Here is a 26,365-nt window from a genome sequence, read left to right as displayed (position 1 = left end):
CTGTGTTCAATGAGAGTGCTTAAGGTACCTACCAGCTAAGCCTGTACAGGAAGTCACACCCACTGAGAAAACTGTGTTCAATGAGAGTGCTTAAGGTACCTCCCAGCTAAGTCAGTACAGGAAGTCTCATCTAAACAAACTGCAAAGGCTTATCTGAGATGACACTTGACGCACATCAATTGAGTCGCGTTCTGAGAAAACTGGGCATTATGCATGTGCGTAAAGTATCGTCCAAAATTAGCCTGTGGCACAGGCCAATCAGGGACGACACTTTCCGACTAAGTTGGATTTTTGCTAAGAAGAGACTTCATCGAAACGAAAAATGTCATAAAAGCAGAAAGTGTTGTCCCTGATTAGCCTGTGAAGACTGCACAGGCTAATCTGAGACGACACTTTACCAACATGCATTATGCCCAGTTTTCTCAAAACACAACTCCATTATTGATGATGAAAGCCCCTTTTTCCCTGAGTGCACCTCAAATCTATCACATTCAGGTAACTACTGTAAGCATTCATCTTGGTTGTACTTGCATGTGTTTGGGAGGAATGCTATCCACAGTGGTCAGAGTTCCTCGAGTTGACACGAGGTTAGAGCTGTCGCTGCAGTTACACCTGACATGGACACTCTGACTGGACAGCTGGTTCTCCACCACAAACAGCCCTCCACTCCAGCCATACATCAGAGAGTAGCAGTTGACTCCCTTCCGCAACTGAAATATATAAGCCATTGATATATACCAGGTAGATGACAGATTAAAAACAAGTCTCTACCAAAAAATGTTGCCATCATGCATTTCCTTTTAGAATAGCCATCTACAAAGCTATTTATTTGAAATAATTAAATCTCTTAATTTAATTTGTTCATTTAATTTATTTTATAGATCCAACAACATTGTGATTCAATCATATCCCCCTCATAGCTTGTACAAAAATAAATCAGACCTCTTCCTTAATGCCTTTCCCAAGGGCCAGTTGCATAATGGCATTGGCGTATGCATATTTGTGTTTCTCCTGCCCGGGCTCTATTTCTTCTATGGCAACTACTTTAGAACTGTGGATGGCCATCACATAGTCACGCCCTGCTCCTACCTCATCATCTACAATGACATAGTAGGGCAGTATTGGCTATTTCCAGGACACAAATAGTATACAACATATGCAGTTTTATTCATCATATGCAGTTCTATTCATCATCTACAAACACACCATATTGGCAGGCATTGCAATTCTAACTTGCAATTGAGGTTGAAGGTCGCCAAGTCATTTTAATACTTGACCTCCCAGCCGAATACTTTTTCTGGGTTAAGAAGAATTAATCCAATTTCAAAACTCCTATCTTTTTGTGTATCACTGGGAATAAAATAATGTCTCGCACATCTACACTTTAAATACTAGTAGTTGACATATTCAGTTTCAACAAAATTGCTTAGATGTTCAGACAGTTAAACCCATTAAGAATAATGACCAAAAGAAACTTACGGAAAGACCAATGGTTAAAGGCCAAAGGCAAAACATAATAATCTCCAGGTTCAAGCATCACATTGCAGCCAACGAAGCTCTTCAGTTCACGACGACTGCTCTTGACAAGTTTACCAAAGGCATGGTGTTCCGAGGAGGTCTCTTGTAGAATAAGGACACAAATGTCTAGCATGCCCTTGTGGTTTTCCACCCCCCTATAGACAAAATGTTCATTATAGCATGTGAACCTTTGAAAAATGCATGTGCTTTGTTAATCAATAAAAAAGCAATCCATGTACAAAACAAATCTTTTTTAAAACTTAATTATATAATTACATTTTTATAATTTAAGTGAAACTGGAAATGTGTTCATAGGCCATAGATGCCCCAACATTCTGCCTTTGTCTTAAAACTTCATCATGCCAGAGAAACTCTACCAAAATATTGAGAGCCCAAATTAAGGCCATAGTTAATGTTTGTTTCAATCCACTGGCACCTAATACTTTTTATGTATGCATGACACAAGTTAAACCAGACTATTGCCAAGCAATGTCCCCCACCGGCTCAACCATTGTCAGAAATTTCCACCAATATAAGATTTAAAAAATAATAATTTGTTGTTGCCATAGCAACCAGAATTTTTGACGTAGGAACAAAATGAAATGACGTGCATAATGTCCATATTGCCATCTATCCATGTTCCAAGTTTCATGAAAAAATATGAAGAACTTTTCAAGTTATAGCAGGATCCAGAAAAGTGTGACAGACAGACTAACAGAATGACAGACTGACTGACTGACTGACTGACTGACTGACTGACTGACTGACTGACTGACTGACAGACGGAGTGCAAACCATAAATCCCCTACTGGTTTCACCGGTAAGGGACAAAAATTCAGCTAATGTCTGAAAACTTCACTACCGTAAGTACTCTATGTTTTCTGACACTCTAAGTTTTCGGACACCCTCTTTTTTTAGCAAAAATAATTATTTTTCGTGACTCTTTATTTTCGGACACACGAGTTTTCGTCCATTATTTATGTCTCTAAGTTTTCGGACAGTATATATTACAGCGCAATTTTACCAAATTTCGATCCTGATTTCGATATCTAATGACACTTCGATCATGGGGTTTTACAACCAGATTAACATCATAAAACATTGCGGGTGCATGCCTGAGGGCAATGGACCATTACATTTGCGTTATTGGGTAAATAACCTTGTAAACCGGTATTAAACAATGGTTTCGCCCAATAGCATAAGCGTTATGACAATTACCAGGGGTAGTGCCAATTAACAGTTCAATTATCTACCGCAATGGTACTACCCCTTCTCAGTAAAATAACCGTGACAAATACTAAATGTTTCAAAGTGTGATGCACCCTATAACAAGTTTTACGAACAATGGAAGGTGTTACACAACAACTATCGGACATGAACAAACAAATAATTCATAGTTTGCTTTTTTTGTTGCTTTAATTACAGGTTCATACAAGCGTGTAACGGTACATCACATGCTCATTTTTGAACTCGTTGGTCAAAGTACAACCTTGTAGTAACTTTCTGTCAAATAAATTAAGCATTTACAATTATTTAAAATGCAGTGCAAACATGTATAACTGTAATTTATACTATACGGCATGGTATTTTACAAGCGCGTGCTATTACCGGTAGTCGTTGATACAACTGACGCTATTTTTGGACACTTCCATTTTCGACACTTGTATTTTGTTGATATATTTTGTATCTAAGTTTTCGGACACGAAAAAAAAAATAATATTTTAAGTGTCCGAAAACATAGAGTAATTACGGTAATTTCGAAAAGAAAAATTCACATTTTTCTTGAAATGCTTCTTAAGTTTCAGCTCTCTACAAGCAATACTTTTATATTTCTGGAAACACAAGTTAAACATGTGATTGTTTGGAGCCATAACGCCAGTTGTGATGGAAAGATCAGAAACAAAATATGTAAATGCACAAGTTCACATGCTGTTTAATATGTTTGCACAGTGTAATTCCTCTAAAACCAATACTTGTTTGAGTTTAACCCATGCCTAGCGTCTAGAAAAATGGTCTTTGCAAACAGCGTAGACCCAGATTAGACACCGCATGATGCAGCGTCTCATCAGGGTCTGCGCTGTTTTCTTGAAGGAATTTCTTTAAGAAATATTCTAAATATAGAAATAAATATACTAGACATTCCTTATTTTGGAAATGAATTGGTCCAATTTAGAAGGATGGGAGAGTCCGCCAGGCATAAATGGGTTAAAATGTGGGAGGGATGGTAGGATCCATGGACAGACATATGCCTTCTCCTCTCACAATGTTGGGGCAAAAAAAGGTTGAAATAACACTTTTTTATGCTATTCTTTTTTTTAAATGTTAAATTCAGTTCAAAGCAGGTGTATTTAAGACAGCTGTATGAATTTACTTATATGCATTCCTTCAATACCATACTAATATTAAACATATTAAGTGTCAATAAACTGTAGAAATAGTCACCTTTCGCTCTCTTGAAAAATGCCTATTTCCAAATCAGTTGTACAGTAAACTTTGATCTTGGTAATCTTTGGCGGTATTGCAGCATTTCTAGGGAAGCTGCCTTTTACCCTGATTTCATGCCAGTCTGGTCTCACTTTACATATATCTACACTGTCAAAATACCTGAAATAAAAAACAAGAGGACCATCATAGCCCTTGAGCGCTCACCTGTGTTCATGGAAACCAATTGCTGAAGACTTGACAAGTTGATATTGTTTTTTTAACACACTTGACCCAGATTCAAACAAGGCGTTCATACTATCAAAATAAACATTCTGATCAAGTTTCATTAACATTGAATCATTTATTTGGCCAACGTTTTTTTTCCCTGATTTAATCTGGCAATGTAGTGTTTAGATGCATTTTATCCAGATTCAAACCTCTTCAAGATTTTGTCAAGATATACATTCTGACCAATTTTCATATAGCTTGAGTCATAAATTTTGCCTTTGGCAAGATTTAACCTGGTGACCTAGTTTGTAGAAGCAAGTTACACAGATTTGAACTTAGCCAAAGCATTGTCAATATAAACATTATAACCAAGTTCAGTCAGAAACGTTTTTTTTAAATATTTGACCTGGTTATCTAGTTTCTTATGCGTGTGACCCAGACTCAATTACAGTCCACTGGTAGGTATTGTCAAAATGAACATTTTGGCCATGTATATGTGGCCTCAAAAGTGGTAACAGAACTTTTTAAGATTTGACCTGGTGAATTTGAAATGGTCCAGGGTTTTTTTCTGCCTATTTTAGGAAAAGGAGTCTGACCAAATAGGAAATTTTTTATCGACAAAATTGTCAATTTTGTGAATTTTTGCTTCGATGAAACGGCTCAATTTGGGAAAACATAGTCAATTTATTATGCTTAAATAAGTCACTGGTTTAACAAATAAATTTGTTTTTATTTGTTATTTTGTCTTCTATTTAAATAAAAACACATGCAATATTGGGCATGTTCAACGTTTATTGAAGTACTGCAATTTAGTTTTTCAGTTACAGTTGCATGAGATAAGAACTGTACAGTCAAAAACTTATAGCAGATATTGTTTACCAAAACAAACACTGATTAGTTACACAAGTTACAGCATAATTTTTCTCTGCTTTCTGTTTTTGAAAGCATTACACAGCTCTTCCAATGTTTTGTCATTCAGGTCTAGACCTTCAATCAAGGTGAGCATCAGACGAGTAGGTTTGGTTTGTGTGAATGTGCTGCGTAATGGGAAGCACAGCAGGTTCATGGTGCTGAATTCTCGCAGTGCTTGTTGATATGATACACATCAGCTGGACGAGTTGGAACATTTATAATCTAATAATCATAAGTCATAAGACACTTCTTTCAAATAAAAAAAAAATAAATAAAAAAATGTTGGAAATTCGGAATCTTTTTTATAACTTCGGTTTGGGATGGGGTCCGTTTTCTTTGGGAATGCCTCTGTTTTCCGGAGGCGCAGACAGTGCTGAAAAACCCTAGTTTTTTAATTAATATGACCCAGATCCGGTATTAGCGTAGACAATTTAAAGACAATTTAAAGATAGACATTTTGACCAAGTTTCATCAAGATCAAGCAGTACTTTTTTATTCTTAAATGACAACAAGTTTTTTTTAAAGATATGACCTGTGAGCTAGTTTTTGGACAAACATGACCAAGATTCAAACTTGGCCTAGAAAATGTCAAGATAAACATTCTGACCAAGTTTTATCAAGATTAAGACATAATTATGGCCTTTACAGTGGTAACAAAATTTTTCTAATATTTGAAATGTGCATCAAATGGAACAAAATTAATTAATTAATACAGTATGTTTCTTGAAATCAGGTATGCCAACGGTTGAAAGAATATTTATAGAATGTCTGAAATTTACTAATCATAGAACATTATTGCTCAGCTTTATTAGACACCTGAAAAACATGAATTGTTTTTATTAGATTTTTCATGCGGGTTTATGAAGGGCTCTAGTCACTTTTTATAGAGCCACATTATGTACACACTTGGCTTAATGTATTTGCGTAAAGTGTAATCCCAGAATAGCCTGTGCAGTCAGCACAGGTTAAGCAGAGCTAACACTTGCTGTTTTTATGGAATTTTTGTTTGAAGAAAGTCTTTTTTAACAAAAATCCAGTCCAGGCGGAGAGCGTTGTCCCTGATTAGCCAGTGCGTATTGCAGAGGCTAATCAGGGACAACACTTTACCCACATGCATTAAGCCCTGTTTTCTGATAACAAGGCTCTATAGAACATTACTTAATGAGGTCGTCAAGGGCAATCCAGAAGACGCCCATTCCCCCACCCTGCACCATGAGGCCTTGCTTGACCTCTGCCGGAATGTTCTTCCACATCTCAGATCCGTCACTCCAGTCCCCCTTCCACGAGTGGTGGCCCCAGGGGTTACGAAGTCGCAGTAACCTAGCAAACAACAGTTAGTGGATCATGTAAATAGTTGACCTTGAATTCTCAACATTTAAGCCTCGCTCTCAGTAGACTGTGCTTATGCATATGCGTTAAGTGTCATACAAGATTAGCCTGTTAATTCCGCACAGGCAAATCAGTGACGACACTTTAAGCACATGCCTTAAGCCTGTTTTCTCACAACAAGGTTAATTTCTTTAGTGGTTTAACTCCCTTATTTTTCCAGAAAAAAAAACAAAAACATATTAAAATTAATTTACACACGTACAATCTGTTAAAAAACAGTTTACAATTATTACAATAACCCACAATTCCAATAATTGAATGTTAATTAAATATGTAAGATTGTCTTTACATCAATAGTTATGCAAGTTATATGGCGCTATGAAAACAGTGCACTGCAGCTTATCTTCTTGTAACAGACTTAAATATGAACAAAATGAAACTCCAGCTGCATCAGCAGAAAATCATTATCATCATCACTTAAAGGTCAATTATTTGAGGCAACTGACCATTTCCATAAATTAAGACGCACAGTGAAATGCAGGACAATAGCCAACACAAAGAAACAAAATAAAAATTCATTAAAAGCTGAAAATGATGTCTTTGATAAGCCTGTGCAGACTGCACAGGCTAATCTGGGACGGCTCTCAACACAAAAAGGCATTCAGCCCAGTTTTGCCAGATTGAGGCTCATATTACTTGTGTCCAGCGATCTCCTTGACGTCCAGAATGGAGTATGCATGTCGGGCATGCAGTCCCAGGTTGTGGTACGACTCTGCATCGATCTTCATGTTGCCAGCGCCACAGGAAGCACCCATCAAGAACCTGTCAATGTAGGAGCAGCATAACAGTCTTAAATATTGTGCAAGTAAATTAATGAAATGTATCGTATAAATAGGTCAGTTTCTCTTAATTACCTTCAAGCAGCCAAATCCGCATTTGTTTAAACATCAAAGCGATACCGACATTCCAAAAAGATTCTGAGAACCATTTGCAATGGGCTGTCAATTATCTGTTTACTCAAGTAGAACTCACCTTAAGGCGGAGTATCGTTGTATTGGAAAATCAATATTTGCCAATGAGAGTGCATGCTTTGAACGAGTGACAGCACTCTTAGGCAGTAAATACCTACACTAAAATCATGCAGCAACGTCTGATATAATTGCCATAAGTATGTAGTTTAAAGTTACCAAATATGCACATGATTGTGTTCTCAGTGTGCTGGTCAACAATAACTAGTTGTTATTCGTACAAACTAAGAATCAATTAAGCATATTTTAAATGTCTGTTCTACTTTTTATGCACATTTGATCTTTTTAATCAATGACAAGTTTGACAACATCACCTGCCCAGGTTTCATTTCATGTTTATTTTTTAACAGTATTTGTTGACTGACATAAAATAATGTCTGCTAAAGTGCAATAAACAATGTTCCAGGAAATTAAAATAAGTAATTTAAACCTTTTCAAATGACACAAATCCAGGTGTAACATTCACATAATTTTCTTTCACTATTTGCCCAATCTTCAGAAAAAAATTGGTACATGTTGCATTCAATTTAAATTCTTTTATCAATATGGTGTTATAATGAAGATGCAGGACACATTTCCAAACATGATTTAGGCAAAATCAAAGGGAACACAATTGTTACCTTTGGCCTCATTCCACTTTTGTCTCAAAACTCCACATAGGTAAAACAAGAGGGCCAAGATGGCCCTAGTTCGCTCACCTGAGAGGAGTCGGTTCATTCAATCTTTACCAAATGTCAAACTTGACCTAGATATTGTCCAGACAAACATCCTGGTCAAGTTTCATCATTATTTCATCTGCGAGTCATGATCAATATACCTATGAAGTTTCATGATCCTAGGCGTAAGCATTCTTGAGTTATCATCCAGAAACCATTTTTCCAAGTTGAGTCACCGTGACCTTGACAGCCATTGTGTGAATACGTTATTTGGCACTGTGACCTTGACCTTTGACCTAGTGACCTGATAATCAATAGGGGTCATCTGCGAAGTCATGATCAATATATCTATGAAGTTTCATGAACCTAGGCATAAGCGTTCTTGAGTTATCATCCAGAAACCATTTTACTATTTCAGGTCACCAGTGACCTTGACCTTTGACCTAGTGACCTGAAAATCAACAGGGATCATCTGCGAGTCATGATCATTGTACCTATGAAGTTTCATGATCCTAGGCATAAGCGTTCTTGAGTTATCAACCGGAAACCAATTTACTATTTTGGGTCATCGTGACCTAGACCTTTGACCTAGTGACCTCAAAATCAATAGGGGTCATCTATGAGTTATGATCAATGTACCTATGAAGTTTAATGATCCTAGGCCTAAGCGTTCTTGAATTATCATCCGGAAACCATTTTACTATTTTGGGTCATCGTGACCTTGACCTTTATCCTAGTGACCTGAAAATCAATAGGGGTCATCTACAAGTTATGATCAATGTACCTATGAAGTTTCATGATCCTAGGCCTAAGCGTTCTTGAGTTATCATCCGGAAACCAATTCTACTATTTCGGGTCATCGTGACCTTGACCTTTGACCTAGTGACCTGAAAATCAATAGGGGTTATCTGCGAGTCATGATCAATGTACCTATGAAGTTTAATGATCCTAGGCATAAGCGTTCTTGAGTTATCATCCGGACACCATTTTACTGCTTTGGGTCACCGTGACCTTGACCTTTGACCTAGTGACCTGAAAATCAATAGGGGTCATCTGCGAGTCATGATCAATGTATCTATGAAGTTTCATGATCCTAGGCATAAGTGTTCTTGACTTATCATCGGGAAACCATTTTACTATTTCGGGTCATCGCGACCTTGACCTTTGAACTAGTGACCTAAAAATCAATAGGAGTCATCTGTGAGTCATGATCGATGTACCTATGAAGTTTCATGATCCTTGGCATAATTAAAGTATTAATACAAAAAGAAACACGCAAAAACTACTGGGAATATTTAGAATCTGTCATTTTTACTGGTGATGCTGAAAACAACAAAAACAAAAAATTCTACTCATACATAAAACATAAACAAAATGAAAACTGTGGCATAGCCCCGATTAAAAGTGATGGAATAACGTATACTGATGCCAAACAAAAAGCAAACATACTTAATAAACAATTTGAATCCGTATTCTCCAAGCCTAAACCTATGAATCTAAGACACCAAGCTGAAATTAATCTCATAAAATCTGGAAAGCACCCAACAACTTCAAGCAAAATGGATAACATAAACATTACCCTACCCGGCGTAGAAAAATTGTTAAAAGATCTTAATCCAAATAAGGCCTCCGGGCCAGACGAAATATCACCTCGTCTCATGAAAGAACTTCATCATGAAATAGCGCCATACTTGACAAAAATCTTTTGTGCATCACTTGACACTGGCTCCGTCCCACTAGACTGGAGGTCTGCACAGGTTGCCCCAATATTTAAAAAGGGTGCTAAGTGTCAAGCATGCAATTATCGGCCCATCTCCCTCACTTGTATTATCCTCAAAATTAATGGAACACATCATTGTTTCAAACCTCATGAATTATTTTGACACTAACGATCTTCTTAATCCATTCCAACACGGATTCCGTTCTAAACATAGCTGTGAAACACAATTAATCTCCTTTTCTCAAGAAATCTATGATAACCTAGAAGCTGGTAAACAAACTGACCTAATAGTAATGGATTTTAGTAAAGCTTTCGATAAAGTAGACCACGAACTCTTAGTATTCAAACTTCTCAAACTTGGTGTAAACAGCAACACTACTTCTTGGATTTCTTCTTTCCTAAAACATCGAACACAAACTGTAGTGGTTGAAGGCCAAAAATCAAACTCAGCCCCAGTCATGTCAGGTGTACCCCAAGGGTCCGTACTGGGGCCCTGCTTATTTCTAGCCTACATTAACGACCTTCCAGACTCCTTAAAAAGTAGGGCACGGCTCTTTGCCGATGATACGGTGGTCTACCTCACCATTAATAAAGAAAATGATTGTTACACACTCCAAAATGACCTACACAAACTAGAAAAATGGGAAGATAACTGGTCCATGGAATTTAATCCTGATAAGTGTGAAGTAATAAGAATAACTAAAAAGAAAAAGATAATTAATTTCCCTTATAAACTTCATAATATAGAACTTAAAACAACAGAAAAAGCAAAATATCTCGGACTAACTATAAGCAATGATCTCAACTGGAAAACGCATATAAATAACATAACATCTAAAGCTACTAACACATTAAAATTTATCAAGAGAAATGTCAAAACAAATAACAAACAAATAAAAGAAACAGCATACAAAACATATGTCAGACCGCAACTGGAATATTGTTCCTCAATTTGGCATCCATGGCAGAAAAATCTAACATATCAAATAGAAAGAGTGCAAAGATCAGCAGCCCGTTATGTGTTAAATGACTACCATTACACCAGTAGCGTTTCACATATGATAAAGACACTAAACTGGCAAACTCTAGAACAGAGAAGAATAAACTCATCCTTGACACTACTTTATAACATTGAACATCATCTAATCTATGTAGACCACCAACATCTTACAACAACAAGACATTTAAACTTCTTGGTACCCTTCTCTAGAACAACTTATCATCAAAATTCTTTTTTCCCAAGGACAATCAGGTATTGGAATGGCCTGCCATACAACGTCAAGAGCAGCACCAGCCTCAGTCAGTTTACTGCAGGCTTGGCCGCTGTCCCGAAATAAATATAAGTATCTTGTTTTTATACTTTTATCAGTAGTCAATGTAATAACATTACATTGTTCGTCACCATTTTATTTTGTATGTCAATTAACATCACTTCCATGTACATACTGTATATATATTTTTAACACGTGACTTTTAACATTCTCTGTCCCCCGACAGACGCCTTCCTGTCATAGTCAGTAATTGACTGTAGGAAGTATCGAGTAGAAGTAGAAGTAGAAGTAGATAAGCGCTCTTGAGTTATCATCCGGAAACCATCTGGAGGACAGACGGACTGACATGAGCAAGACAATATAACCCCTCTTCCTCGAGAGGGGGTTGGGCATAATGAGAAAACTGCCCCCCTACCAGCAGCCATGTTATTCAACTGACCGGAACCATTTTTGAACGCAACTCTCGTATCAAAGAAACAAATGTTCTCAGCAAATTTCATGAAAATTGGGCCAAAAATGTGACTTCTACTGTGTTCACATGTTTTCACTATATACATATAGAGAAAAATGCCCCGCCCACTGGCGGCCATGTTTTTTCACCAATCCTGACCATTTTCAAACTCGTCCGAGATATCAATAAAACCAATGTTTTGACCAACTTTCATGATGATTGGGCAAAAATTGTGACTTCTAGAGTGTTTACAAGGTTTCTCTATAGCCAAATAGGGAAAACTGCCACTATATACATATAGAGAAAAATGCCCCGTCTATTGGCGGCCATGTTTTTTCACCGATCTCGACCATTTTCGAACTCCTCCGAGACATCAATTGAACCAATGTTTTGACCAACTTTCATGATGATTGGGCAAAAATTGTGACTTCCAGAGTGTTTACAAGGTTTCTCTATAGCCAAATAAGGAAAACTGCCCCGCCCACTGGCGGCCATGTTTTTCAATGGATCGGAACCACTTTTGAACTCAACCCAAGATATCATTAAGACAAACATTTTGACAAAGTAACATAAAGATTAGGCATGAAATGTGACTTCTACAGTGTTTACAAGGTTTTTCTTTTTTTTGACCTAGTGACCTAGTTTTTCAGCCGCCACAACCCAGTTTCGAACTCGGCCGAGATTTCATTGGGACAAAGCTTCTGACCTAGTTTCATGAAGATAGGACAAGAAATGTGGCCTCTAGAGTGTTTACGAGCAAATGTTTACAGACGGACGGACGGACATACAACGGCCAAAGACCAGTCACAAAAGTTCACCTGAGCAAACAGGTGAGCTAAAAACTCAATCTTTATTTGAAAGACATGCAGGTAGACTCACATACCAAAAACAGGTAAATATCTCAAAGCATCAAGAATAAAAACTCTGGAAACGGAATGCTGGATGGACAGACAGACGGACCACTACATGCCATGCATAAATCGTGATGTAACATATGTGACAGATTTTACATTGTACAACAGCATTTCGTTTTACTAGAAACAGGTTTGCAAATTTAGCTAACGCTGTTTGTGAAAACTATCTTAAACAATTTATTTTATTATTATTGTCCATACATTTCAAGCAGTGGAAATAACACAATTATTTCTCAATTATCTTTTTATTCCAAAACCTTTTTTCCCCATCAGCAGTTTAGTAAAACAAAAGATAAAAAAGATGGCCTCAATTCCTAATATAAGTTAATATAAAAATAGTTGTTATTTTTTTTTTGATCTGCTTTGATAAATGGTTAGCATTAAACCATTCAATGACACCATTGTATATTGCATGAATCAGGAACTTAAAAAGTTTAAATGAGTTTTTACCATTGCATAAGTCTGCCGAGCAACCAAGAGGCCACAGGTTTGATTCCTCTGCAGTCTGTCTGCCTAAGCCAGACGCGTTCCATACAATCAGGTGAAAATAAATATGTTTACACAAAAGGTCACTTACATGGATTCTCTACAGCTGAGCAGCTGTGCCCACAAATAGTCTTTATCAAGCCGGTAGTCCTTGTTCTTTTTATCTGTGAACAGAACACGTAGATATTGTTTTCTGTCCATAAACAGCAATTTCACTAAGTGCACATGACAAACAACATGACTAACAAACAAGAGGGCCATGATGGCCCTGAATCGCTCACCTGACTAACCTTGCTACATCAACGTAAATTCTATCAGACCCATGTACAATCCCAAGGCAGATTTCATTAATTAATACATTCTGACAAAATTTCATTAAGACATGATGAAAACTGTGGCCTCTTTCATCTACTCAAGGTTTTACTAGAATTGGCCCGGTGACCTAATTTTTGACCCCAGATGACCCATATACGATCCAAAATCAGATATTATTAAGATAAACATTCTGGCCAAATTTCATAAACATCTGATGAAAACTGTGACCTCTATTTTCTACACAAGGTTTTTCTATTATTTGACCTACTAGCCTAGTGACCTAGATTTTGACCCCAGATGACCTAAATACAATCCCAACCCAGATTTCATCAAGATAAACATTCTGACCAAATTTCATAAAGATTGGATGAAAACTGTGACCTCTATTGTCTACAAAAGGTTTTTCTATTATTTGACCTAGTGATCTAAATTTTGACCCCAGACGACCCAAATACAATCCCAACCCAGATTTCATCAAGATAAACATTCTGACCAAATTTTATAAAGATTGGATGAAAACTGTGACCTCTATTGTCTACACAAAGTTTTTCTATTATTTGACCTAGTGACCTAGTTTTTGACCCCAGATGACCCAAACACAATCCCAACCCAGATTTCATCAAGATAAACATTCTGACCAAATTTCATAAAGATTGGATGAAAACTGTGACCTCTACTGTCTACACAAACAAATTGTTGACGGACACACGCACGCACACACGCACGCACAACGGACGCCGGACATCACACGGTCACATAAGCTCACCATGTAACTTCGTGACAGGTAAGCTTAAAATCCGCAAATATCATGAAAACATCAATGAAACAGTATTCTTTATAAGTGTTTCAAAATTATGTAATTACAAATTGTACCACACAAATGAACATCTGAAAAATTATGTAATTGCACATTGTACCACACAAATGAACATCTGAAAACAAAAAAGACATATCAAACATCTGAATACAAAATATCTCAATTCCAATTAACCCTTTACCACTTAGATATGCATGTTTACCCATTTGTAGACCCTTAGAAAGGTAAATGTAATAAATTAAATACCTTTCTTACTAGATTCAAGTTTTAAATGCTTCATTTCCAACTTTTAGATACTGATGAACAGCAAACAACATAAAACCTGAACAGACTGCTAGTTACTCGCAGGCTGCTCATGTTTTATGCTGTTTGCACATAGCCATTTTCACTTTGCTTCTAAGTGGGAAAGGGTTAACACTGTGCTACTGTACATAGTTACAGAATTTAATCTACTTGTTTCTCAGAAATACATACTGACAAATGTTCCGATGAACAGAAAGAACAACCAGGTTGACAATTGCCACTGCTTTGGTATATGAATACGTTTTATACTTTATCCCTTCGAGAGCAGATAGCATTGTATTTCATATAAACAATGTGATATGAAATGTTCACTAGAGTACAATTTAAGTCAAGATTTCCCTACAGACATTTATTAATTCCAGAGACTTATGAGCTGTGTTCAGGGAAAACTGGGCTTAATGCATGAGCTCAAAGTGTCATCTCAGATTAGCTTGAGCAATCCCCACAGGCTTATCAGGGATGACACATTCCACTTTATGGATTTTTTGTTTCACGGTTTGTTCTAAACAAAAATCCAAAGTAGACAAAAAGCGTTGTCCCTGATTAACCTGTGCAGACTGCATATGCTAATCTGGGACAACACTTTCCGCTTTTATGGAAATTGATGGTTTACAGGTCCCCTTACTCACCCTGCAGAGCAATGGTGGCGCACGGCTGCCCAGTGAGCACAGAGAGTCCCTCAATACACTTGCCAGCTATAAGAGCCTCATAGGAGCCATGTAGCTTAGCCATGGCCTTCTCTATCAGTGGCACCCATAGCTGCTTCCTCCTGGCCTGCATGGGATGTGGAGAAGTGTGAGAAAAGGGGTCCAAAAAGCGTCAAATTTGAGCAACATTCTGAGACAATAAGACTAAATTCAATAAAAGAGGTATAGTCCCTGACTACACAGTTCAGACTGCACAGGCTAATCTAGGATGACACTTTGAGCACATGCATTACGAACATTTTTCCCTGAAGAGGCTAATTTCATGACTGTGTAAGAGATTTCATCACAAACAATACAATGTCACCAATGGAAATCAGAATAATGTCTCAATAGAATGATGAAAATCATCATAGCAGAAAACAATTTTTTCTGACATAATGGTTGATGGTTGGTGTAATTAACATTCAAGTATGAAAATCAAAACTCAAGCTCTTTTGAAGAACTTGTGAACAAAAAAGATGTCATAAATGTCTCCACAACATATATTTAGATATCCTTTGCGTAGAATTTCATAATACAGTATCATTTGTGATCAAAATTAAGAATGAAAATACTTGTGTAGTGTTTCATGGTATATATCTTAATATGTTTTACTTGTAGTAATTTATTTATAGGGACAGCACTTAACTTTAAAATGTTCGTGTATAAAAAGCATTTAATTTGACCAAATTAGTGCTGAATACTTGACATCACTGGAAAAAGGAGTGGACTAATCATGTATGTATACAACATAACAAATTTGAATTAAATAACATCCTTATTTCTCTGCAAGCACAGTACAGGGAAGAGTTTATCAGGCGTTGTTTTACATCTCAATATATCAGTCGTGTTCTGAGAAAACATGGCTTAATGCAGGTGCATGAAGTGTCATCCCAGATTAGCCTGTGCAGTCCGCACAGGCTATCAGGGATGACACTTTCCGCTTTTATGACATTTTTCGTTAAAAGGAAGTCCCTTCTTAGCAAAAATCCAATTTAGGCGGAAAGTGTCGTCCCTGATTAGCCTGTGCAGACTGCACAGGCTAATCGTGGGACGACACTTTACGCACATGCATTATGCCCAGTTTTCTCAGAACACGACTCATATGATTTGTTTATATAAGCCACTCTTTGGGAAAACAGGGCTTATTGCATGTGAGTAAAAAGGCCAAGATTAGCCTGTGCAGTTCACACTGATGACTAAGCTTTTATGATATGTTTTGTTTATAGTAAGTCTCTTTTTCGCAAAAATCAAGTGAAGTTTAAAAGTATCATCCATGATAAGCCTATGTGGACTGCACAGGCTAATACCAAACAACACTATGCATATGCATAGAGCCCCATGTTCCTATAGCCTGGCAACTAATATTTAGATCTGTACCTGTGAGAATATCAGTCTGGAATGCATGTCACATGGCAGCACGTCGTCCACCAGTACAATCTGCTGCTCTCCATTCTTGTAGAGTCGTACCTGGTAAATGCCTTCCTGACAGTACTCCTTCGTGGGGATGATCTTGTGAATGAACTCCGGCTGCTCAGCAAGTACTGCCAATGCACTCAGAAACCTGATATGGATATAATGAGTAGTCTATGTTTACTCTTTGCATGCTGGGAAATTTGGCGCCTGCTAAAATGTTGTCTGCTGAATTTCTAAAATTAGCCTTTTCTTCGATTTTTTTCAAAGAATACCGGTACTATCAGAATAGCAAACAGTTTGGATCCTGATGAGACGCCATGTTCTGTTGCATCTAATCTGGATCCAAACTGTTTGCAAAGGCCTTCAAAGTTCGGTTCAAGCACTGAAAGAGTAAAACCTGATAATTGAGGATATTGCACGCTATGGATAACAATATTGGATATACCTTTCAAGCATAATGGATACAAATAAAATTAAATTTACAATAGTGCAGGTTTAACGTGATACCAAATTGAATGAACATGAAATTTCTATGGATAAACCTGATATGGATATATGCTAAAGATAATACAAATACAGTATTAACCTGATGTGGATATAAGATCCACCTGATGTGGATGCAGGACAAACCTGATGTGGATGTAGGACAAACCGGATGTGGATTTAGGATAAACCTGATGTGGATGTAGGGTAAACCTGATGTGGATGTAGGATAAACCTGATGTGGATTTAGGATAAACCTGATATGGATGTAAGATTAACCTGATGAGGATATAAGATAAACCTGATGTGGATGTAGGATAAACCTGATGTGGATGTAGGAAAAACAGGATGTGGATTTAGGATAAACCTGCTGTGAATGTAGGATAAACCTAAATATGAATGAGAAATAAATCTGATGGGGTAGTAAGATAAACCTGATGAGGATGTAAGATAGACCTGATGAGGATGTTGGATAAATCATATGTGGATGTAGGATAAACCTGATGTGGATGTAGGATAAACCTTATGTGAATGTAGGATAAACCTAAATATGGATGAGAGATAAACCTGATGGGAATGTAAGATAAACCTGATGTGGATGGAAGATAAACCTGATGTGGATGTAAGATTAACCTGATGAGGATATAAGATAAACCTGATGTGGATGTAGGATAAATCTGATGTGGATGTAGGATAAACCCGATGTGGATGTAGGATAAACCTGATGTGGATATAGGATAAACCTAAATATGGATGAGAAATAAATCTGATATGGATCAAGGATTAACATGATATAGATGATAGATAAACCTTATATGGATAAAGTATAAAACAAATATGGATATAGAAAAAAACGATAATGAAAAAGGTTAAATATGAAATGGGTAAAGGAGAAACCTGATATGGCTGTGTTATTAACCTGACATGGGAAATGGTCAACATGATATAAGATACACCTGATATTGATGCAGGATTAATCTGATATAGATGGTGGAAAATCCTGGTATAAATATAAGATTTACCTTCTATAGGAAAAGGATAAACTTGATATGGATTATGATAATATTAAAGTGACCTTTTCGCGTTTTGGTAAGTTTACAAAATAAAAAATAAAAATCAGACTAACTTATAATCATTATATTACGAAAATTGCTTATATAAAGTATAAAATACACCACTCACTATAATGATCAATGATGGCTGAGTGGTTTAAAGTGTCAGACTTTTACTCCAAGGATCAGTGATTCAAGCCGAGTTGAGGGTAACTTTTTTGTTTTTCTATAATTGTACTCTTGTTTTATACATGAGCTATTTATTTCCAAATGTTTACATTTAACAATTTCAAGCATTCTATTACAAACTTCAATACATTCCAGAATCTATGAAAAGGTCCCTTAAAGCCTTATATGAATATAGGTTAAACATATTATTGGTAATTACTAAACCTGAAGGCTAAATCTTATATGGATCGAGGACAAAGTGGGCATGGATAATGGATAAACCTGAAATGGATATAGGGTATACATGTTACAGGTGTATGTCAAAGCAAACGTGGATATAAAATAACCCTGATATAAACTTAGGATTATTCTTATATTCAGAATATAAGAGCTGCTAATTCATCTCATCAGAATATTGCTGCATGCCCTTAAAATAACTGAGCAGTTTATGATTACTAAGTGCCGTTACTTATGCCAGAATCTAACAACTGCCCCTCTAGATTCAGAGGAAGGGCAAAAAAGCTGTAAAAATAATTTCGTTATCATTTTCCACACAAATTTTGTGGCTCAAAATCCTCAGAATGTTGGTTCTCGATTCTAAAAAACTGATGTAAAATTACCATGCATTATTCATACAAGTCAATATTGATATACCTTACAAAATTGTATATAACACGCAGAATATTGGTAAGGTCTACAGCAAAATGGGGTTTATTACCAACAATTCCCTAGCTGCCCCTGCGAGATGTCATCAGGCATTGGTGTTCGGTACACGACCCAGGGGACTTTTTTCTCAGACTTGTGGGAGTCTATCTCATTGCAGCGCAGCCATTTCACAACTAGTCGGGCTAGGTCACTTGAGTCACTTGTGAAAAGCGACTTGGAGATAGGCGGAAAGGAATCATCAACAAACTTCTCATTGTGCTGTCCAAAAATAAATCATTACAATTTAAATGTATGGCCCTTTGTGATTACGTAAATGAAAACACGAATTTCAAAATTTAGAAAATCTATTTTATGGTAAAAAGATTCACATGTACTTTCTAATAGTTTACAATTGGCTGTGTTCTATGCAGTTCATTTATTTGAAATCTACTGTGAAAATATTTTTCATGGAAAATTCTGAATCAAGAACACTGCACGCATGAGCACCCACACTGGGACTGCTGTGTTGCAAGGAAGACAAAATATGAGCTGTGTTATGCCAAAATATATATACATGTATATATATATATGAAGCAATTTGTCTGTGGACCAGTAAATTATTTAAATGTCCACACCCTTGTAAAGTGTAATCTCTTTGTCCACACCCTTGTAAAGTGTAATCTCTTTAACTGAAAGGCTTTCTGAGGAACGCCGGACACAAAAATCCAACAGATGGACAAAGGCAAATAGATATCTCCACTTCTTAACTCAGAGACAAGCCAAGAAATTTTACAGGGAAACTTGTGTCATTTTGATTAAAATTGGGAAATTGGTGTCCTTTTTATTATTTTTGCTAACAAATACTTTAAAATTTAGAAATTAAGTGTTTTCAATATACCTGTTATTAAAAGTTTCAAATTTTAGAGCTGAATAGGAAAAATAACTAAATACCGAAATTTGCAAAAAAATTAATTATTGTTATGTTTGAGACCTTAGATTGGGGAATTGGGGAAATCATTAACCTACAGGGACACACACAAAATACCAACCTGCAGACAGAACACTTTTATGTGCTGCCACAACTCCAATGCCTCGTCATCCTCACTCTTCCTGATATCGCTGACAAGCACTGACTTCTGCCTGTCCATACGCCGCTTGGGACGCAACGTTCCCATGGAGACAATCTGGTTGGGAGATATCTGCATCAAGTCGCTTCCACACATCATGCAGTTGCCAGTGGTTGTCTTGTTTATGTATGTGCACACGGTACACTGATGTCCATTATGAGAATGCAAGGCTGCCTTTTTCAAATCAATTTTCATTTCTTTATCTCCTTTTTTTACATCTCTCTTTTTCTCCTTGTCAACTGCTTTATTATTACCATTTCCCCCCTTATTCGGCTGAATTTGCTCCTTTTCATTTGTTTCAGCTTTTCTCTTGTTACTTCCATTACTAGCAGACCTACTTCTTGGAGTGTCACATGCAACACATTTTTGGTCAACATCCTTGTTAATAAGTGTGCATTTTGAGCAATTCCAATCAACTGGCTTATTTTTCTTGCATATCTTACATACAGAAATGCTATTTTCGTTCTTATAATTACAATTCTTACACAACCAAAACATCTTTTCTGTAATTTCTTTTTCTTTTTCCGTGGCATCCGGCTTTTTGGTCTTTGAATGTACCTTGTTGACAATTGGTTGTCTTTTGGGAATGGCCGGCTTTTTCAAATCACCCGGTTTTGACAACTTTGGAGGCCTTTGAGGAACATTATCTGGCTTCTTCATTTTCACAGGCAATTTATCTTCTGTGATCTCTCCTGACTTCTTTTTATTTGGATCTTTTGCAGTATCATTTGCCTTTTCTTCACCCTGTCCATCAGAATGTCTCTTCACAGCCGATGTTTTAACTGGCTCGAGCTTGGAGTAGTCAATATCTAATGGAATATCCTCAGGTTTGGGAATATTGGTGACTCTTGGTGTCTCACATATGCTACACTTCACGAACAATGGTTCATTGAAAAATGTACATCTAACACAAGACCATTTCTCCACTTCCATCAAATTGTTTTCACTAACATTATTTTTCAATTCAGTGCTGGATTGTTTGGGATTATCTGCATTCATATTGACATTAGGTTTGATATCAGCATCTTTTAGCCAATGACAGATTTTGCAGTTATCAAAATAGTGCTCGTTCTCTGCATTGCAAATTTTATTTGGGCATATCCAGCACTTTTCATCTGTCCCATTCAATTCATTATCTTTTTTCTCAGCTACAGCACTGTTGGAATCTTTCGGTACATCAATCTTATTAGTTGAAGGTTTTTCTACTTTATTTAACTGGTCCTCTTTATCACTGTGTTTAGCACTAGCAACCTTTCCATTGCCTTTATGCCCATTATTAAAATTCGGCACTCTTGCAGGCAATTTTCCAAATGGCAATTTTTTTCCTGTATTATTATCTCCAGTTTTCACTTTCTTATTTTGCTTTTCGCGCAAGTCTGATTTCCCATTTGTGCCTTTCCCTTTTGCCCTGGACAAATCAACTTTTTCCCCTGAATTATTTTCAACAATTTTGTTTTCTTTTCCAGGTTTTGTTTCACCATCTGCTTTTTTCATATCTGCAGAATTGCGATCACTTTTACTTTCCTTTTCATCACCAACAATGACAGCTTCTGCTCCCTTCTCTTTAGCATCCTCATTTGCATCTTGACCAATAAAGCCCTTAAACAGTTTTGGTGCATCCTCAGGTGACAGCGGTCTATCATTCTGACAGATCTCACAATTTGAAATGCACCTTGAGTTTATAAATGTGCATCTTGCACAGCTCCATGTTACTGTTGAATCCATCCTCGAGAACAATGCTCTATCTTTGATAATGATTAAGCTACTGTTTACCTGCCTGCTCTTTTTTGTACCGATTTAAATACTAGCGTGTTCTATTGTGTGCAGATATTACGTTAAAATAAACCTAATTTTCACTGTCATTTTTTTAAAAACGTGTTTTGTTTGCAATAACACTCATTATTAATCCCACAGATAACTTGAGTTTTATTTACAATCCAGCAGAAAGACAAATATTAGATTTTCTTCCTCAGGCATTCATTTTCAAAAAATGTATACATGTACATGTTTAAATCTTATGAACAGATAAAATTCTGATGTAAACACAATCTGTTAAATGTACCTTAACATTAACATTATAGGAAAATTTCTGTTACATCTTATTCGTGCAACACTGATTTAAAGCTAATTTATCTGTGCAAGGTACAGTTCTTGCCCCACAAAACTCACAATACACCCTGATATAATCCGATGATCCTCCACTTTGCTACCAGGAAAACTTCCCTACCACAGCTTCACTGCTCTGATTTGCTGAGCATAGGGTGGCAATGGAAGGGAATGCCAATGGTTCCAGAACAGGCTACACTCTTATCAAAAATAATAATAATGAAATCCAATATTGTACTTGTTTTTGTCAAGTACAATAAATATAAATTATGTATCTCTGATATGTTTTCACTTCCTAGTGGAGATCTATTGGGCATTCTCAATCAGGACCTTATCACTGCAGCTTAACTGAAATAAATATGTTAAATTACAGGTGTTTAATGTTTATAAGCTCTGTTACATAATAGTCAATTGAAAATAACTAAAAAAATGCATTTTATTTACCTTTTAAAAGTTAAATCATTTAGGGTTAAAAAAAATAACAATGTAAATAGACATTGAAAACTCATATAAATTGTGACCCATCAACAGTAATCTTTCATGTATTATAATATATTGTATGTGGTGCTTCTGAAATAGGATTGAACATTTTAGTTTATTAAATGTATATACCCATACAAATTCTTACAAAAATTCTGTTTTCACTATACAAATTACAATACAAGCTAAGGGATAGAAATTCCATTTATAACACTGAAATCCATTTCTGAATTCAACGGCTCAAAGGGGCCTTTTCACGTTTTGGTAAATTGACATTGAAAAAATAGTTTCAGATTCGCACATTTTCGTTGTAGATAAGTAATTTTTTAGGAAACAGTAATACTAAACATTTACCATGCTCTAAAATATCCATTATATGAGTCTGTTGATGATTTAAAAACCTGAAAATTATAAAGTGTTGCATTGCGAAATGATTTAATAATTTGAAAAGTTCTGTTGTTGTGGTTATACTTTGTGACACTACGAGGATTGCTTATATAAATTTTAAAATATATCACTAATTGTATGAGCACAGATGCCCAAGTGGTCTAAGCGTTAGACTTTTACTCCAGGGGCAGTGGTTCGAGCCAAGTTGAGGGTTACTTCTTTTTTTTCTTTAATTTTATTCTTGTCTTTTTACTTGAGCTTTTTAGATCCATTTATCAATATAAAGCATTTAATGACAAACTTCAATATTTGCCAAAATCTGTGAAAAGGGGCCTTTAAGTGTAGGGTATTTTTTTTATGAATTGCAATTCTCCTCATTGATATCTATGCATTCATAAGTCTTATGTTGAAATATTGTAACATATCTGAGATAAAGCCTTGAAAGGTTACATAATAGAAAAACAAAAGGCAATAACTCTAGGTTAAAAATGAGCAGAGTTATGGTTCTTGTGCTTTGCACTTCTTCCCATTTGATTTATACACACCCATGAAGTTTCATGCTGAAGGTCACAATATACTAAAAATTTTCCCTATATAATTCAATGAATTTTTTAGATATAGCCCTCAAATTTTTTGTGACACACGGGTGTACTGACAGACCGACGAACAACGCCAATTGTATATCCCACCGCACCGCCTTTGGCAGGGGATATAGAGTAAGTAAGACATGCTCCCAGCAAGGTTCCTAAAAGGACTGGCAACTGGACCCCATTTTATCTCTGCCATATATACACTACGGGACCCGTTATTTTTGCATACATCTAGTATCATCGCGATCGATGCAACGTGACAAATCGCGTGATTCTGAGCGACAAGAAAATTTGGGTGATGTCTCGGTGATTCCACAGAGACCATCATGCAATGTTTCTCGCTGTAAGGCAATCAGTGCGAATTACCGCAAACAACCGTGATTCACCGTTTTATCTTAATTTGCGTTGACAGTTACACTTACATGTAACATAATTTATACACTAACATTATACATTGCAATAATAAAGCTTTTTGTTGTTGCTATGTATAATATTGGCCCATGAGCTATAATACTCCTTCCTTTCATGCATTGTTGTTGACTACGGAAAAGTAGAATTATGCTTTAATTATTTATTATCTGTTTCAGGAAATTCGAAATTTTTGGCAAGCCGGGACAAAGATGGCAACGATCACAGCTTCATTGCTTTATCCGTCCGTTTAACCAATTTTAATTGCTTAGAGGTTAAATGACCTTCGACAGCAAATAATTGTAAATCTGTTGTGTAATGTCAATAAAGGTGTGAAAAACTTGCGAGTCAGTGTTTATTACATGTATTCCCTATCAGAGAAGTACCTGCAAGAAAAATAAATGAAATAATCCAGACAATTTATTTAAATGCGAACGCAGTGTAACTATTAGCAGTTATTTACTTTCATTGTTACCCGTTATCAGTAAGTCCATGCGAAGCATGCTTTTTACATGACTGTGTATGATGCAATAAAACATTTTTTGTACATGATCGTATTGCATTCAATCTAAATTTAAATTCGCTCGTCCAATGAAAGCTGTGTCCTATAATCCAGTGTACTCTTTACATTTCTGAAAAATGGAAATTTAAAGATTATTTTTTCGTAAGTGATGTTGTTATTATATTGGATTATCAGATAAATGTGAACATTAGAAAAGCGGTATGTATACAGTTACAAATAGGTGTATACATGTGTATGCATGAATTGGCGAATGACCGATGTCACCGATATCCACTGCAATCACAGCCAATCGCGGCAAATCATCACAAAATTGCAGGGTATCACCGCTAAGATTATCTTGCACTCGCGCAACGGCAGAGAGACGAATCATGTGAAAACTCTGTGATTTTCTACTAAAAAATCAAACTGTCCACCGTGACTCAGCGAATTAGGCAAAAATCATGGACTGGGATTGCGTAGTGTAGCAGAAGTGCTTTATCACAGATATATAGAAGACTTCCACAGTGTTTGCAATATTCAAGAAGGAGGACAGGTACAAAGCAAGCAACTGCCACCCACTTGTATATGCTGAAAGATGCGTGAGCACATTATTGTCAGTAACATGTGACACCTGGACAGGAACAACATCTTAACCGACTGGCAGCATCAATTCAGATGGTGACGGTGTTGAGAAACCCCACTCTTAACCTTGTCAGACAAACTCCTTAAGTCCCTAGACAAAGGAAAACAACAACCCAGCCATTGTAGACTTCAGAAAAGCGTTTGATGAGGTCCGTGACATACCAACTGTGACTGATTAAGCATTAAAATTCCCGGGTATATTTAAGTAAATTTACCGTACCCGGGGTACATGTACAATGTATGTATACTTAAGAAGTTAAGAGTACCCGGGGTATATGAAAGTAGTATCCGAACCGACAATGACCAATCAAGCTATAGAGTGTAAAGTCCGGCTTGCTTATTTAAAATATCGCAATACTTTTGGTAAACTGAACTTGCAATCTACGCCCATAAATGAAATAATAGTTTGAGGCCAAGGGTTTTTATAAATTAAGTAAAACTGTTGAATGTGTGTTATTAATAGCTTTGAAATTACAAAATAACCGTGACAGTGTGATTAAGATCGATACCCGTGTGCACCGGCTTTTTCTGAATATGAAACATTTGCTCTGGCTATAACATTTTAAAAGTTTCAAAGCCACAATGGCTATGAAGACAAAAAAGTTAGTTTTGCTGACTGAATAATCTAGAAGTTTTTAAGCGAATGACATAATTCAAAAAGAGTTTACTAATAGGAATATTTCAAAACATCTGGCAAATACTGTCCAGAAATTACTCGCTTACTAGTATGGAATGTATTACCGGGTACCTCTGAATATTAGCACCAACATAACTTCATAAGCAAAAACATTTGACAACCAAACACAGTATCTTTAGACGATTTCATTGATGACATACCTTATTTTACTTTTTAAATGATATGTAAATTAAAATGTAACGTGTACTTATGAAGTTCCAAAAATTGTTCTTAATTGTATACAAAGATCTATAAATAAAGAGATCGTTGTTTTATTTCGACACATTATTTACAGCCATTTGTGTAACCTTTGACATTTACATCAAATAACACGCTGTTTGAATGGTCACGGTATAGCCAAGACAACCAATACCACGTCTCGTCTCATTTATGTCAGACTTTACGTACTTCCGGGATTAAAAAAGAACCTTGTTTGTTAAAACAAAAAACAACATTTCAAGTGGTTTAAAAACAGAAAAGGTGATGTTTTAATTGCATATAAATGTGGAGTGTGGTGCGACCTGAAGAAAGAAAAAAATGAATCATCACGTGGTATATTCGGGTTGGATGATTAAATCTCCACCAGAGAAGAAACTGACAGGGCCTTGGAAAATATTTAGGGCTG

General features: G+C 36.3%; 2 protein-coding genes across 8 annotated transcripts in view; one reads left to right on the top strand and one right to left on the bottom strand.

Moving 5' to 3' along the window:
* The window catches only part of LOC127879412 (calpain-15-like), a 31,020-nt gene extending 4,971 nt beyond the window's left edge, over positions 1-26,049 (bottom strand). The window contains exons 1-12 of one of the 3 annotated variants that reach the window (XM_052426218.1): positions 25,902-26,049; positions 19,872-22,403; positions 18,896-19,101; positions 16,439-16,622; positions 15,002-15,146; positions 13,029-13,101; positions 7,108-7,233; positions 6,241-6,402; positions 3,961-4,122; positions 1,480-1,673; positions 943-1,097; positions 532-710 (exon numbers count right to left, since the gene is read on the bottom strand). In XM_052426218.1, coding sequence (XP_052282178.1) covers positions 532-710; positions 943-1,097; positions 1,480-1,673; positions 3,961-4,122; positions 6,241-6,402; positions 7,108-7,233; positions 13,029-13,101; positions 15,002-15,146; positions 16,439-16,622; positions 18,896-19,101; positions 19,872-21,674 — 3,389 coding nt within the window. In that variant the 5' untranslated portion in view covers positions 21,675-22,403; positions 25,902-26,049. The remainder of the gene's footprint in view (positions 1-531; positions 711-942; positions 1,098-1,479; positions 1,674-3,960; positions 4,123-6,240; positions 6,403-7,107; positions 7,234-13,028; positions 13,102-15,001; positions 15,147-16,438; positions 16,623-18,895; positions 19,102-19,871; positions 22,404-25,901) is intronic. The other 2 variants (XM_052426220.1, XM_052426219.1) reach the window with 2 other exon arrangements.
* Positions 26,050-26,120: 71 nt separating this feature from the next.
* Positions 26,121-26,365, top strand: part of LOC127879417 (GRB2-associated-binding protein 1-like) — a 57,140-nt gene continuing 56,895 nt past the window's right edge. For 4 of the 5 annotated variants that reach the window (XR_008049049.1, XR_008049050.1, XR_008049051.1 and 1 more), the window contains exon 1: positions 26,121-26,364. Coding sequence is in view for 2 of the 5 variants with exons in the window: in XM_052426226.1 (XP_052282186.1) it covers positions 26,278-26,364 (87 nt within the window). In the remaining 3 variants the exon portion in view is untranslated. The remainder of the gene's footprint in view (position 26,365) is intronic. The other variant, XM_052426227.1, reaches the window with a different exon arrangement.

This window comes from Dreissena polymorpha, chromosome 4 (assembly GCF_020536995.1).
Source record: "Dreissena polymorpha isolate Duluth1 chromosome 4, UMN_Dpol_1.0, whole genome shotgun sequence".
Taxonomy (NCBI): Eukaryota; Metazoa; Mollusca; class Bivalvia; order Myida; family Dreissenidae; genus Dreissena; species Dreissena polymorpha.
This window is presented reverse-complemented; position numbering and strand designations above follow the sequence as displayed.